The sequence below is a fragment of the Oncorhynchus clarkii genome, chromosome 7 (genome assembly GCF_045791955.1).
Source record: "Oncorhynchus clarkii lewisi isolate Uvic-CL-2024 chromosome 7, UVic_Ocla_1.0, whole genome shotgun sequence".
Lineage (NCBI taxonomy): Eukaryota > Metazoa > Chordata > Actinopteri > Salmoniformes > Salmonidae > Oncorhynchus > Oncorhynchus clarkii.
In genome coordinates, this window is record NC_092153.1 from 66549324 (window position 1) to 66563531 (window position 14208).

At 39.5% G+C, this 14208-nt stretch overlaps 2 protein-coding genes across 2 annotated transcripts; one reads left to right on the top strand and one right to left on the bottom strand.

Moving 5' to 3' along the window:
* Positions 1 to 520: 520 nt before the first annotated feature.
* LOC139414409 (uncharacterized) lies at positions 521 to 5772 on the bottom strand. The gene is made up of 6 exons (XM_071162320.1): positions 5446 to 5772; positions 4866 to 5047; positions 4500 to 4656; positions 3505 to 3704; positions 2879 to 3104; positions 521 to 955 (listed from the first exon to the last, which is right to left on the bottom strand). Exons 2-6 carry the CDS (start codon positions 5025 to 5027, stop codon positions 846 to 848), a joined length of 855 nt encoding a protein of 284 aa, XP_071018421.1. The 5' UTR covers positions 5028 to 5047; positions 5446 to 5772; the 3' UTR covers positions 521 to 845.
* Positions 5773 to 5960: 188 nt separating this feature from the next.
* Positions 5961 to 10645, top strand: LOC139413701 (U3 small nucleolar RNA-interacting protein 2-like). Its single transcript, XM_071161383.1, has 14 exons — positions 5961 to 6178; positions 6285 to 6370; positions 6482 to 6594; positions 6727 to 6794; positions 7093 to 7134; positions 7345 to 7471; positions 7636 to 7853; positions 7943 to 8043; positions 8131 to 8265; positions 8404 to 8466; positions 8613 to 8758; positions 9412 to 9491; positions 9715 to 9788; positions 10296 to 10645. Exons 1-14 carry the CDS (start codon positions 6098 to 6100, stop codon positions 10408 to 10410), a joined length of 1449 nt encoding a protein of 482 aa, XP_071017484.1. The 5' UTR covers positions 5961 to 6097; the 3' UTR covers positions 10411 to 10645.
* Positions 10646 to 14208: the final 3563 nt, after the last annotated feature.

Genomic DNA, 14208 nt, shown 5'->3' on the forward strand with positions numbered 1-14208 from the left:
CAACCTCTCGAGTTGACCCCAGGGACAACTCACTAAGGCTGGCTGCTCCTTCTGATACCCTGGTTCCTGGCAGTCTTGGTCCTTGGGTTGATAAGTATCCCTGATGGATGGATGTCCTATGGGAAGGACTTCTGGGTAGGACCGGTGAAGGTGTCAGAGGAGAGTAGTGATAGACTGATAGATGTCGACTAGGGTCCTCAGATAGAACAACTGGCTGGGGGAGGGGCTAGCCATAGGTCACCGTTAGAAGCACATCAACAGAGGATCATTGGTGAGGATGCTTTTGTGAAACCACACCCACCCTCATTGTCCCGCCCACACTCTGTTTCTCTCATCTCTCAGTCAGTTTATGGCTGTGATTCCTCAACCTACACACACACACACACATAGATTTTCTGTCCTCCTCCTGTCCCTCCAGGACTGCCCTGGGTGCTAAGAGTACAGACACACACAGTTAGGGGTTTAACATGTTTTTTTTTATATATAAAAAATGTAATTTAATAGCATTAGTGAAACCAGATTGGATGTTGTGGGAATCAGAAAGACATTTATTTAACAGGCACAATCATTATAGAATAATGTGTTGTAAGGCTACTATGTGAGTCAATCTATCACAAATGTAATCTATAATATGTGTAGTCTACAGTACTCTTAAATCATACAAACAAACAAAGTCAATATCCTTCTGATCAAAAGTAACATCAACCAACTAAACTGTCTAAACACTGACATCTGTTGGTGGAATAAAACATTGCACTTACAGGACAGAATACAGTAATTGCAATGTAAACAATTGTGTGATTATAACCTGGTATTTGGTTATTTTTATTTTTTTGAATGGAGATTTAACGGATCCCAAGTCTCTTCTTCAACAGTTTGTCTTCATTATTTAACTTTGTTCTGACGGCAGCTCGAATCGCACTGTAATCCACACCAAACTTTATCCTCACGTGATCTAGAAAAAATATAATTTAAACATGTATTATTGATATCTTTTATCATTAGAAATAAAAAACATACAGCGCCTTCAGATTCAGATCTGTGTCACTGTCCCACATACAATACACCATAATATGAAAGTGTAATTGTGTTTTTAGACATTTTTACAAATGAATAATAAATGAAAAGCTGAAATTTCATTGGTCAATAAGTATTCAACCCCTGTTATGGAAAGTCTAAATAAGTTTTGCTTAACAAGTCACATAATACAGTTCCTTCACAAACTTTTTCCACATTTTGTTGTGTTACAGCTTGAATTTAAAATGGATGAAATGGAGATTTTGTCACTGGCCTACACACAATACCCCATAATGTCAAAACAAAATGAAAACCTTTTTTTTTTTTTTTTACAAATTGATCAAATTAAAAAAAAAACTTAAATGTCTTGAGTAAATACAGTCAGGAGTAAAACTGTACTTAATAAGCCACATAATAAGTTGCATGGACTCAATAATAGCAATAATAGTTTTTTAACATGATTTTTGAATGACTACTTCATCTCTGTACCACACATATTAAATTATCTGTAAGGTCCCTCAGTCAAGCAGTGAATTTCAAACACAGAATCAACCACAAAGACCTGGGAGGTTTTCCAAAGCCGGAGGTTTTCCAAAGAAGGTCACCTATTGATAGATGGGTAAAAATAAAGAAAAGCAGACACTGAATATCCCTTTGTGCATGGTGAAGTTATTGATGACACTTTGGATGGTGTATCAAGACACGCAGTCACTACAAAGATACAGGTGTCCTTCCTAACTCAGTTGCCGGAGAGTAAGGAAACTGCTCAGAGGTTTCACCATGAGGCCAATGGTGACTTTAAAACAGTCACTGTGTGTAATGGCTGTGATGGGGGAAACTGCGGATGGATCAACAACATTGTAGTTACTCCACAATACTAACCTAAATGACAGAGTGAACAGATGAAGTCTGTACAGAATACAAATATTATAAACATGTATCCTGTTTGCAATAAGGCATTAAAGTAAAACTGCAAAAAATGTGCCAAAGAAATTAACTTTATTTAATGTATACAAAGTGTTATGTTTCGGGCAAATCCAACACAACACTGAATATCACTCTTCATATTTTCAAGCATGGTGGTGGTTGAGTTTTTTTAGTATAAACATAAATGGAATAGAGCAAAACACAATCCTAGAGGAAAACCTGGTTCAGTCTGCTTTCCAACAGACACTGGGAGACAAATTAACGTTTCAGCAGGACAATAACCTAAAACACAAGGCCAAATATACACTGGAGTTGCTTACCTAAACCACATTGAATGTTCCTGAGTGGCCTAGTTAACGTTTTGACTTAAATCAGCTTGAAAATCTATGGCAAGACTTTAACCTAACTAAAGCATTCTATTAATATCAGCACAACTGGACAGTTTTAGTGTTTTGGGAACCTCTCTCTCGTCATAGACACAACCTAAAGAAACATTCTAGGAATCTTCAAAGAACAGACTAAATATGTTCTGGAAACATTATTGTAACATCAGGTGAATGTTTTTTGCACCCTAAAAGAAACATTGTAGAATCATCCACACAACTGGATAGTTTATGTGTTTTGGGAACATATATTTTGTGACATCCCCACAATGTTCTCACCATACTGTTTTCACAACCTAATGAAACATTCTGGGAACCTTTAAAGAACAGATTCAATATGTTCTAATCATCAGCACGACTGGACATTTTTTTGTGTTATGTGAAGATTTGCAGCGAACTAACAAATGTTCCGGGAACTTTCACAAAAACAATTTTAGTTTGCTGGAATGACTTTCCCTCGGGAAAGAGGTCCTCCGACCTCAATGAGACAACCTGGTTAAATTAAGGTTGAATAAAATAGACAGCAATAAGAAATAGACAAAGTACAGTACCTAGAAGGCCTCTCATGATGTCAGGGGGAAGTTGAGGTTTCTGGGTTTCCTCTTTGGCGATGTTACACCTCCTGCCCTGCAGACTGTGTGTGCCCAGCGTCTCCCTGTCAAACAGCACCATCAGCATGGCTGAGATGTACTTCTTGAAGTCCATGATCTCTGAGATCCCCTTGTACAGATTCCTCTGCACTCTCAGACCCCCGGGGAGGTGGATATAGTTAGCGTCCTGATAAAGTTAAAGACAGAACTGAAGTGTCCATTGTCAGAGAACATTGCAAAGTTGATTTGTCAAAGACATATCTAGTTTTATTTTAGAGAGATACTTTAATTGAATTGCTGTATTTTATCGCCAGCAATGTTTGGATATTGTGTATCTCCTTTCATCAGAAGTACTCCTAGCCTGGTTAAATTAGACTGCATGATGCACTTACCATTTTTTCAGCTGTAGGTGGAGCATTTGGTCTGGTTTAACCCGGCTAAAGTAGTCCTAATGCCATATCTCAGGTCGTCTGTCTGAACCCAGGCAAACATGAGGCTATATACATAGTTTTCTTGAGAGGACAAGTTGAATGTGACAGTAGCAGCAACTACATTGTAGAATGGCCTGATGGGGGTGGTGACCTCACCTCTACCTCCTGTGACACCACCTGTGACATCTGAACAGGCACGTCCGCATAAGAGATGCTCTGCCCCTCACAGCTCTCTGGGGTGACAGCATCGTTCACAACATCATTCACATCATTCCCCTGCTGCCCCCGGGCATGGTCCAGAACAGTCCTCAGGTCATGGGCAGTGTGTCTCATCTGGGTCATCAGGTCATTCATCTCTGACAAAGTATTACAAGAGAGTATTATACACTCAGTGTACAAAACATTAGGAAAACCTTCCTAATATTAAGTTTCACCCCCTTTTGTCTCAGAACAGCCTCAATTTTTATGGGCATGGACTCCACAAGGTGTCGAAAGCATTCCAGAGTGATGCTGGCCCATGTTGATTCCAATGCTTCCCACAGTTGTGTCAAGTTGGCTGGATATCCTTTGGGAGGTGGACCATTCTTGATACACACGGGAAACTGTTGAGTGTGAAAAACCCAGCAGCGTTGCAGTTCTTGACACACTTAAAATCATCCCTACTACCATACCCCGTTCAAAGGTCAGTCTGCATCATGAAAAGAGAAGGTGTTCCTAATGTTTTATACACTGTGTATATAGACCACTCATGAGCAATCCCCCTAACTGATCAACCTTTTCCAATTTATATTTTCAAGATAACTGAGAACATTGGCAGGTCGTTCATCTCTGACAAAGTATCAGAAAATAATCAGCAACACCCATTTGACCAATGAAAATCGATTATTCAGTCAAGCCATGTTATAAATATAGATAATCAGCAATCACCCTAACTGATTAGCTTATCCTTTTTCAGTGCATCATTGCAAGATAACGGAGTACATTGACAGTGGTGTTTAAAATACTTAAGAGTATCTGTCATGATAAGAAGTCTTTTTAAAAGTTAACACTAAAAAAGTTTAAGGTTGACACCAAAAAATGGTCTATTTGGGTAACTTTGAATACCCATTAAATACGATTCAATGAACAATTAGTGTAGTTTTACAACATACCTTTCATCTGTTTCAGTTCCCTCTCTGCCAGCTGCCTGCATCTGCGCTCATATTTCAGTTCTGCTTGGAGCTGATCAATTTTCATCAGGAGAGTTATGGTGTCGGTTCTCGTTTCAGGACTTTGATCGTCTTCTTCCTCAAAGGTGATTGGTTCACCCTGAGAGAGAAACAAAGTATACAGTACAGTTACTACAGCACATCAACCATACAGGATATTGTACATGGGCCATAATCCTTACTGATACTGCAGGGTGGAAAAGTAAGGGGTAAAGTATTCCGTGAAACAAATTAAATTAGATTGTAACCAGTGGTGGTAATCTGCAGTAATTGTTAGTAACTGATCATCAATTAAATAACATCTCTCACCTCTATGGGTGAATATCCATCATCTGGTATTCTGTACTTCTCCTCTATTACCTCACCAAAGTCCTCCAGAGAATGATCCATACCAATCTTCATCATTTTGACAGAAGAGCCTGTGTGGACACTGACAGAGTGTGTTGTTGTTGCTGCCCGTTTTGGTGCCATTACTCAGGTGGGCAAACGCCCTGATGAAATATATAACACAGGCACAGAAAATAAGTACATTTGACTAAATACACAAAAATTATTTTCATCAGGTCTGGAGCACTATAATTGTGTATTTGAATAAATAAAATATAAATATTGAAACTGTACATTACTTTTTTCCATCAACTTTTAAGACCATTAGCTTCACATTGGGATTATATTTAAATAGGTTATTACTACATTGATGATGCTGTATGCGCTGCAATAACGTTAGCCACAAAGAGACTCATCTCTGTGGACGCCATATCAGGTCCTTTATAGGACGTGAGCTCTGCGCTGGCAGTTTTTTGGCATTTCCCAATATTCTACAAATTAGCCAATTTCAAGCAACACATTACAGATTTTAACACATCATATTACAGCTAACGTTACCCACCTGTGTATTCAATTTCGTTGCTGAGATCGCAGTGAGACTGGATGCAAATCTTTGTCAGTACATGGAAAAGTACTAGCTGGTACTAGCTAGTAGCTAGAGGAAGTAGTACTGCAGTACTGCGGTGTATTTGGTCGCATTAAGTATTTCAGTGTGTGCTTGATGGCAGTGAAAATATATTCGATTTTTTAAATAAAACGAGATACTTCCATTTTTTTAGGTTTGTGATTAACATGTTACCTTAATGTAAAATCATTATTTCATCCTTTTAATTATTTACTTGGTTTAACTGCGTTCTGGAAGGAACCATTTGTCAGGATCACATCTTTTGGGGAATGATTTTCCCCTGCACAAATTTCTTTCTGAACAAGGCAGGTCTTCTCAGCCAATCAAATTTAGACTTTAGTTCCTACTTGCTCAGGGATCCAGTGAGAGCTCTGTATTTGTGGGCGGGACAAACAGATGCCGCAATATTATCCAATCAACACCTCCATTTCAAACCTTGGGTCTGTGGGGGTGTCTATAGTTTGGTTGAATCAGAAGAGAGAGAACCCATGTGGGTTTAATGTTGATTTGCGTGGTCAAAATGTGTGCTAACTAGTGTAAAGATTGACTAACTCTGAAGCACTGTTAAAACAATCTAAAGAATATAATCATGTCGTCTTTCTTTATAAAGAAAAAAGGACCTCCAAAGGTTTTCAAAAAGAGCGAGAATTCAGCGGGTTCCAAACGAAAGGTAAGGAGGTAGTTAGCTAGCTAACGTTAGCTATCTACGTAACCAATACAATGATGGCTAAATTAACTTTCTTCTGATCTGTGATGCTTGTGTGTTGGTGGTTTAGAATGATGGAGACACGGGAAACAAACTCAAGAAGAAGCTCAATTCAAAGCACAATGAAGAAATCTCCAGCGACTCTGAAACTGAAGGGTAAGCTTACTTACCCAGTGTAGTTGACTGGCTTCACAGATAGCTATCTAAGTTGGCGAACAAACTGATTTTATTTAGAGCTGTATGAGTTGAAACAATATATTTATGTAGCCCTGCAGTGCACAGAAAAAGGAGGGCCAATGTCGAAGAAGAGTTTGATGAGACTCCACAGGAAAAGAAACTACGATTGGCCAAGCTCTATCTTGACCAATTGAGGGATGAGGGTAAGGGAGTAACGTTAGCTAGCTTCTGTAACTATTAATTGAGCTGTGCTAAATAGTTTTCTTTAACTTTATATTTAAGTGCTTATTTGGAATCTGAAGCTTCACTGTTCTGTCTTCATGTCTTATCAATAGAAGAAAAGAAAGCAGAGGAAGAGTCTTTTGAGACTGACCTGATAGCTGGAAGACTTCAAGAAGAAGTGGTAAGTGTACTAACTACAATTTGCAATGCTGATTATAAACTGGGTGGTTAGAGCCCTGAATGCTGATGGGTTAACAGCCGTGGTATATCAGACCGTATGACAACCATTTATTTGTACTGCTCTAATTATGTTGGTAACCAGTTTATAATAGCAATAAGGCACCTTGTGGGTTTGTGGTTTATTGGCCATATACCACACCCCCTCATGCCTTAATATTTAATTATAGCCCTAATATATGTCACAAGTCCTTTTATGACTATGGTATTGCCCTATAGTGAACACATTCTCTTTTCCTCAGCTTGAACAGAAAGGAAAGCTTCAACGGATGGTTGCAAAAGATGTGAGTATCTTTGTTGGGTGTCTCTGTGCATGTCCATCCAGTATCCACACAGTGAGGTTTTTTTATGGCCCATAGTGCGCTGTGTAACCCGACGGCTGTGGTCATTTTGTAGGGCACATTGAAAAAGTGTTTTTGATTGGACCTACCCATTTCTGTCCACTTCTGTTTTGTGCCTACTAAACACAACCGCTGTGTTGTCATGGTTTTCAGCTCCTGCCACCAGACACGTCAGAGATTCGTCTGTTGAGAGGCCACAAGCTGCCAGTCACCTGTCTGGTCATCTCTCCTGATGACAAGCACATCTTCTCTGCTGCCAAAGACTGCTCCATCATCAAATGTGAGTCAACATTTATATTTGTTTGTTTACTTCTCCAAAATAATCAAAGATAAGTTTGATGTTTTACTGAAATAGACTGTGCAAAATCATTCCCATGCTGCCTGAAATGCAACAGTCAAAGTAAGCTTACTTATGTATTCTCCCATTTTCTTCTGTAACTGCAGGGGATGTAGAGAATGGTAAGAGACTGCACACAATAGCTGGTGGGAGGAAAGGAACAGAGGATCGCCATGTTGGACATACAGCCCATGTCCTGTGTATCTCCATATCGTCGGACGGCAAGTACCTGGCAACGGGAGACATGAATAAGTTGATCATGATTTGGGAGGCGGCAACATGTAAACACCTGTACAAGTTCACAGGACATAGAGGCCCTGTGTCGGTAAGCTCTTTTTGCTTAAAAATGTGCTTTCTTTTAAATTCTTATTTTTGTTGCACCGTCTCTCAAACTGGGCCATCTATTCTCCACAGGGCCTGTCCTTCAGGAGGGGCACCCATGACCTGTACAGTGCCTCTCACGACCGCTCCATCAAGGTGTGGAACGTGGACGAAAACGCCTATGTGGAAACCCTGTGAGTAGCTGACTAGTAATATCCATGTGTTTCTTCAGGTTGGCATGAGAATTGTGTTTGTGTTTTATTGACTGTGTCTCTCCCTAGATTTGGTCACCAGGATGTGATCACGGGGCTGGACAGTGGTAGTCGGGAGCGCTGTGTGACTGCAGGGGGAAGGGACCGCACTGTGAGGGTGTGGAAGATTGCCGAGGAGTCCCAGCTAGTGTTCCATGGCCATGAGTGAGTCTTCCTGGACTCCTTTCACTCTCTTTCTCTGTATTAGTCAGTCTCACAACACTGTATTGTCTCTGTTGGTCCGAGAGTGTATATTATCCTTGTGTGTTAACCTATTGGGATGCTCCTCCCACTCTCGCTCAGGGGCTCCATCGACTGTATCCAGCTCATTAACGAAGAACACATGATTACAGGTGCTGATGATGGGTAAGTGTGTGGCTTTATACTCCACTAGGTGTCATCGTACTCCACATCTGTAGAGGTTCTGTAACCACTTCTCTCCAAACGGCACAGAATGGTAATATTACAAATGTTTTCATTAGTCAAAAAATATTTTATCTTCCTCACCTCAGTTCCGTCTCCCTCTGGAGTGTGAACAAGAAGAAGCCCCTCAGCACGGTGAAGGCAGCCCACGGTCGGCATGGTGACTCGGGGCTGGAGCAGCCCTACTGGGTGGCAGCCGTGGCGGCTCTGCAGAACTCTGACACCGTAGCCTCAGGTGCCAACTGCTGTGCGAGTCACCAGCTTTATATAACGCATCTATACACGCACACACAGCACTGCAGAACTATTGACACTAGCTTCGACTGAGTCCTCTTCACCAGCTTTGCTATACACCATCTCATCTATACACATCTGTATACACCCTGTGTGGGTTATTAGTAATGATCAACCCCAAACTTCCACCTCTCCTTGCTATAATGTGTACTGTAAACTTATAGTGTGATGCTCTACATTAGTGCTCAATCCTTGGTCCTATACACCCCCCTCCATATTTATTTGGACGGTGATGCTAAATTTTGTAAATTTGGCTACTCTAACCAAGTTTGTAAAGTCAAAAGCTTGATGTAGTCATTGCGTGCTAGGAATATGGGAGCAAATACTGAACTTTTAGCTACTTTGTCCAAATTCTTATGGAAAAATAACTTCTTCAAATGGGGGGGGGGGGGGGGGGAGATTTTCTAAACAGATACATGTGTTAAAATACTGTACTGTCACCTCATATAAAACATTTGATCTCAAATCCAAAATGCACTGATTTTTAGCTTCACTGTACACATAAATATGGGAGGGGTGTATTAGGCATTGACTGCTAATATTGACCTGCCCAATTGATGATGCTGGAATTGAGTAACTGTTGTCACTTGACAGGTTCACACAACTCTAAGGTGCAGCTGTGGAAGTGTGGCCAGGGGTTCCGTCACCTGGAGCCTCTCTTCAGCATCCCTGTGGTAAGCAAGTCCCAGCTACACTGCTCCATACCTAATACACCCATAACTTGCGTTACATTCAATCATTGTGTAGCATGACAATATGTGGTAAACACCATTGGATGTCATTTAGACATTACGCATTCAGCCTATGTGTATGATCAACTGACTAGTACAAGTGTTCTGCACTAAAACATCTGTCTTCTCACAAAAGTTTTTTCTGACTGTCTCCTCTCTCTTGTAGCCTGGTTTTGTCAACAGTCTGAAGTTCTCCAGCTCTGGGAAGTTCCTAGTGGCAGGAGTAGGACAGGAGCACCGGTATGTACCCAGCTACTTACCTGTCATACAGAGATACAGCCCAGAGTGCACTTACTATCATTATACACTCATTGCTGACTGATCAAAATCCTGATTATATTGATCATGTGCTCTGGGCCTACCCTTTGCGTTAAGCCTGTTTTCAGTGTTCTGTATGAAAGTAGTTGCAATGAGGAGAGGTGCCCACAAGGTGGCACTTATTTCACTCCCTCGACTGCTTGGGGCAGTGATGACAATACCTCCTATGTTTTCTTATTACAAGATTAAATGGCTTCTTCGACTGCGTTTACGTGCTAGTTGAAAATTCGGAAATGTCAGACTTGCTAAGTCGTTGTAGACAGGATCCCGCGGGAAGTATCAGAATCACCCAATGGGTAGATCTACGCAAATAACTTGCAATCATTTTAACTCGGACACATACTTATGTCATTTTACGCATAACTTTATTCATGAAATATCTGCTTTGTCAATGATCTTCGTTTTTGTTAACAAAGTCTTTGTTGTCAGGCTTGGTCGGTGGTGGAGACTGAAGGAAGCAAAGAACGGACTCTACATTATTCCTCTGAAAAGACAACAGCCAGAGCAGGAAGGGGTCCAGAATGGAGAAGAGAATGGGGTTTAGTTGATCTATGTATGCCTTAGATTTTGTAAATTAAATTCTTTACACATGCTATTTGTGTTACATCTATCAATTTAACTGCAGTAAACAGTTTCTGTTGAGGGGGGGGGACTTTTACAAATTTCACTTGAGGACTAGAACCGTTTTTGTGCTCTTCCCGCATCTAATTTCTTAAATGCTATTTGTTTTGGGTGGAGAGAATAAATGAAGGTGTTTCTACAGATATGCCATATTCTGACGGTGACTTAATTCCCTAATAATTTCACCACCTTTACGCATGAGGAAACTATGAATAAGGTCTCTCGAAGTGGAAAAAGTATCTAAGAAAAATTTCCCCCATTAAAAAAAAAAAAACATTCTGCATGCACTGTAATTTACAACTTGGTAAATGATTAAGGGAATTGTAAATGGAGGGGGGGGGGGGGGGGTTGAGTAAAAGTATAGATAGATACCTTAATAGAAAGTTACTCAAGTGAAAGTCAGCCAGTAAAATACTACTTGAGTAAAAGTATTTGGTTTTAAATATACTTAAGTATCAATAGTAAAAAGTTATTTTCTTTATTTAACCAGGTAGGCCAGTTGAGAACACCTTTATTTAACTAGATAGGCCAGTTGAGAACACCTTTATTTAACTAGATAGGCCAGTTGAGAACACCTTTATTTAACTAGATAGGCCAGTTGAGAACACCTTTATTTAACTAGATAGGCCAGTTGAGAACACCTTTATTTAACTAGATAGGCCAGTTGAGAACACCTTTATTTAACTAGATAGGCCAGTTGAGAACACCTTTATTTAACCAGGTAGGCCAGTTGAGAACACCTTTATTTAACTAGATAGGCCAGTTGAGAACACCTTTATTTAACTAGATAGGCCAGTTGAGAACAAGTTCTCATTTACAACTGCGACCTGGCCAAGATAAGGCAGAGCAGTGCGACACAAACAACAACACAGTTACACATGGAGTAAATACACGTACAGTCAATAACTCTCAATAGAAAAGTCTATATACAGTGTGTGCAAATGAGGTAAGATTATAGGCCGTAGTGGCGAAGTAATTACAATTTAGCAATTGAACACCGGAGTGATAATGTTCAAGTAGAGACACTGGGGTGCAAAGGAGCAAAAAACGTTTTTTTATTTTTTTATTTCACCTTTATTTAACCAGGTAGGCAAGTTGAGAACAAGTTATCATTTACAATTGCAACCTGGCCAAGATAAAGCAAAGCAGTTCGACAGATACAACGACGCAGAGTTACACATGGAGTAAAACAAACATACAGTCAATAATACAGTATAAACAAGTCTATATACGATGTGAGCAAATGAGGTGAGAAGGGAGGTAAAGGCAAAAAAGGCCATAGTGGCAAAGTAAATACAATATAGCAAATAAAACACTGGAATGGTAGATTTGCAATGGAAGAATGTGCAAAGTAAAAATAAAAATAATGGGGTGCAAAGGAGCAAAATAAATTAAATACAGCAGGGAAAGAGGTAGTTGTTTGGGCTAAATTATAGGTGGGCTATGTGCTATCTGTGAGCTGCTCTGACAGTTGGTGCTTAAAGCTAGTGAGGGAGATAATAATATAATAATAATATGGGGTTGAGGTAGTTAGCTGGGCTATTTACAGATGGGCTATTTGTAAATTACATCGCCGAAGTCAAGGATCTCTAGGATGCCCTCATAAAACTGACTGTTTGGCAGCATGGGTGAAGGATGCTTTGTTGCGAAATAGGTAGCCAATTCTAGTTTTAATTTTGGATTGTAGATGATTAATGTGAGTCTGGAAGGAGAGTTTATAGTCTAACCAGACACCAAGGTATTTGTAGTTGTCCACATACAGTGGTGCAAAAAAGTATTTAGTCAGCCACCAATTGTGCAAGTTCTCCCACTTAAAAAGATGAGAGAGGCTTGTAATTTTCATCATAGGTACACTTCAACTATGACAGACAAAATGAGAATGTGTGCTTAGTGAGTCCGCCATGCCAGAGGCAGTAGGGATGACCACATGTTCTTTTGATAAGTGTGTGAATTTGACTATTTTCCTGTCCCGCTAAGCATTCAAAATGTAACGAGTACCTTTGGTTGTCGGGGAAAATGTATGGAGTAAAAAGTACTTTCTTTTTTTTTAGGAATGTAGTGAAGTAAAAGTTGTCAAATATAAATAGTAAAGTACAGATATCTCTAAAAACTACTTAAGTACTTTAAAGTATTTTTCCTTAAGTACTTTACACCACTGCTGGAGACAAATGTAAAACCAGTCATATGGGAGAAAACTGAAGCATATCAACTTAACCACAGTAAAGTTTAGGAAATGTTGTGCCATTGTGTAGCATTTACATTGTACGGCCTTAACTTGCAGGAATGGGCACTGTAAAATATCTTAATTATAGGCTACCCTGACTTTCTCTGTCCTATTTCTATCATGTTAGTCACTAACAATATCGACCATAACCACATTCAACTGCCAATTTACTGTTATTTCCGTTCAGTTTGTATAGCCTACATTATTATTACATTGTTTAGTTTACCTTCATTTGCTATTTCTATATTACACAGTCACATCTGTGTGATTGTTGCTGAGGATTGTTAGTAACAGTTGATAATATAAAGAAATGTAGGCTAATTAAATCGTTATGGAGTGGAGAGCAGACCAAACCATAACAGTGTGAAACTGACACATAGCTCAGTACTTGGTTGTCATCATACAGTTCCATGGTCAGTGCAGGCAATAGACTAAGGTATAGCCTACTATTGTACACTGTTCTCCCTAATATAATTCTACCGTACCAGTCAAGTTTTTTCTTTATTTTTTCTACATTGTAGAATATTAGTGTAGACATCAAAATTATGCAGTAACACATATGTAATCATGTGGTAACCAAAAAAGTATTAAACAAATCAATATAGATATCATATATTTTAGATTGTTCGAAGTAGCCACCCTTTGCCTTGATGACAGCTTGCACATTCGTTTAACCCTTTTTTGGTTACTAGATGATTCCATGTGTGTTTTTTCATAGTTTTGATGTCTTCACTATTATTCTACAATGTAGAAAATAAGGAAAAAACCCTTGAATGAGTAGGTGTGTCCAAATGTTTGATTGGTACACGAATATTCTGAATGTGGCAATTTTCAGAATGAATCAAACCACCTTTTTCTTTCATGTGTAAAGGCTCTCCAAACCTGTTTTTTTATGATTCATAAATACTTTCCTAAATCTAAATATGTATTTTTAAATCTACCAGTTGGTGCTGAAATGGAGACCAATAAACATATATATTTAAAAGGCTTTCTTCCATTGATCGCTAATATTCTGAACCGTTCTCTCGATATTCTAGGCTGTCAAACTAAAACTAAAAAGTGCACTGTATTTAAAGGGATGTCTTAAGATAAATGTACCAAAAATGAATGAAAACTCCCCAAGTGGGAGGATTTTCAGCAGTTGAAAGAAATGTATTTAGAGCGCGCAAGGTAGCCACTCCTGCAGAGCGCGTTAGGTGACTGAATGTGTGTAGGAAAGGCATACATTCCTAAATCGGGATCGGCCCTTGGCATGTCTAGCTTAGCTGTCAGCTACACAGCTTGTGGGATGTTGATCGAGGAATCCCCTGAGATTTTGCTATTTGAAAATGAAATGCTTCTAACAGCTTTTGCATCAGTAAACTTCTGAAACTCCTAAAATGACACCTAAGTTTACTTTGATAGATTGGCCTGATGCCATGTAGCCAGCAGTCACCACTCCGACCATAGGGCTTTAAAACAACCCTAGATTTTTAATAGGCATTGCTAATAGGCGTT

Bases quoted from the DNA above. Each gene is read 5' to 3' on its own strand.
- LOC139413701 (XM_071161383.1), top strand. From the start codon at position 6,098: ATGTCGTCTTTCTTTATAAAGAAAAAAGGACCTCCAAAGGTTTTCAAA. The intron at 7,472-7,635 runs GTGAGTCAACAT...CTGTAACTGCAG, and splicing joins AGACTGCTCCATCATCAAAT to GGGATGTAGAGAATGGTAAG. The intron at 9,492-9,714 runs GTAAGCAAGTCC...TCTCTCTTGTAG, and splicing joins CTCTCTTCAGCATCCCTGTG to CCTGGTTTTGTCAACAGTCT.
- LOC139414409 (XM_071162320.1), bottom strand. From the start codon at position 5,027: ATGGCACCAAAACGGGCAGCAACAACAACACACTCTGTCAGTGTCCAC. The intron at 4,657-4,865 runs GTGAGAGATGTT...TTTCTCTCTCAG, and splicing joins ATGGATATTCACCCATAGAG to GGTGAACCAATCACCTTTGA. The intron at 3,705-4,499 runs GTATGTTGTAAA...ATACTTTGTCAG, and splicing joins GGAACTGAAACAGATGAAAG to AGATGAATGACCTGATGACC.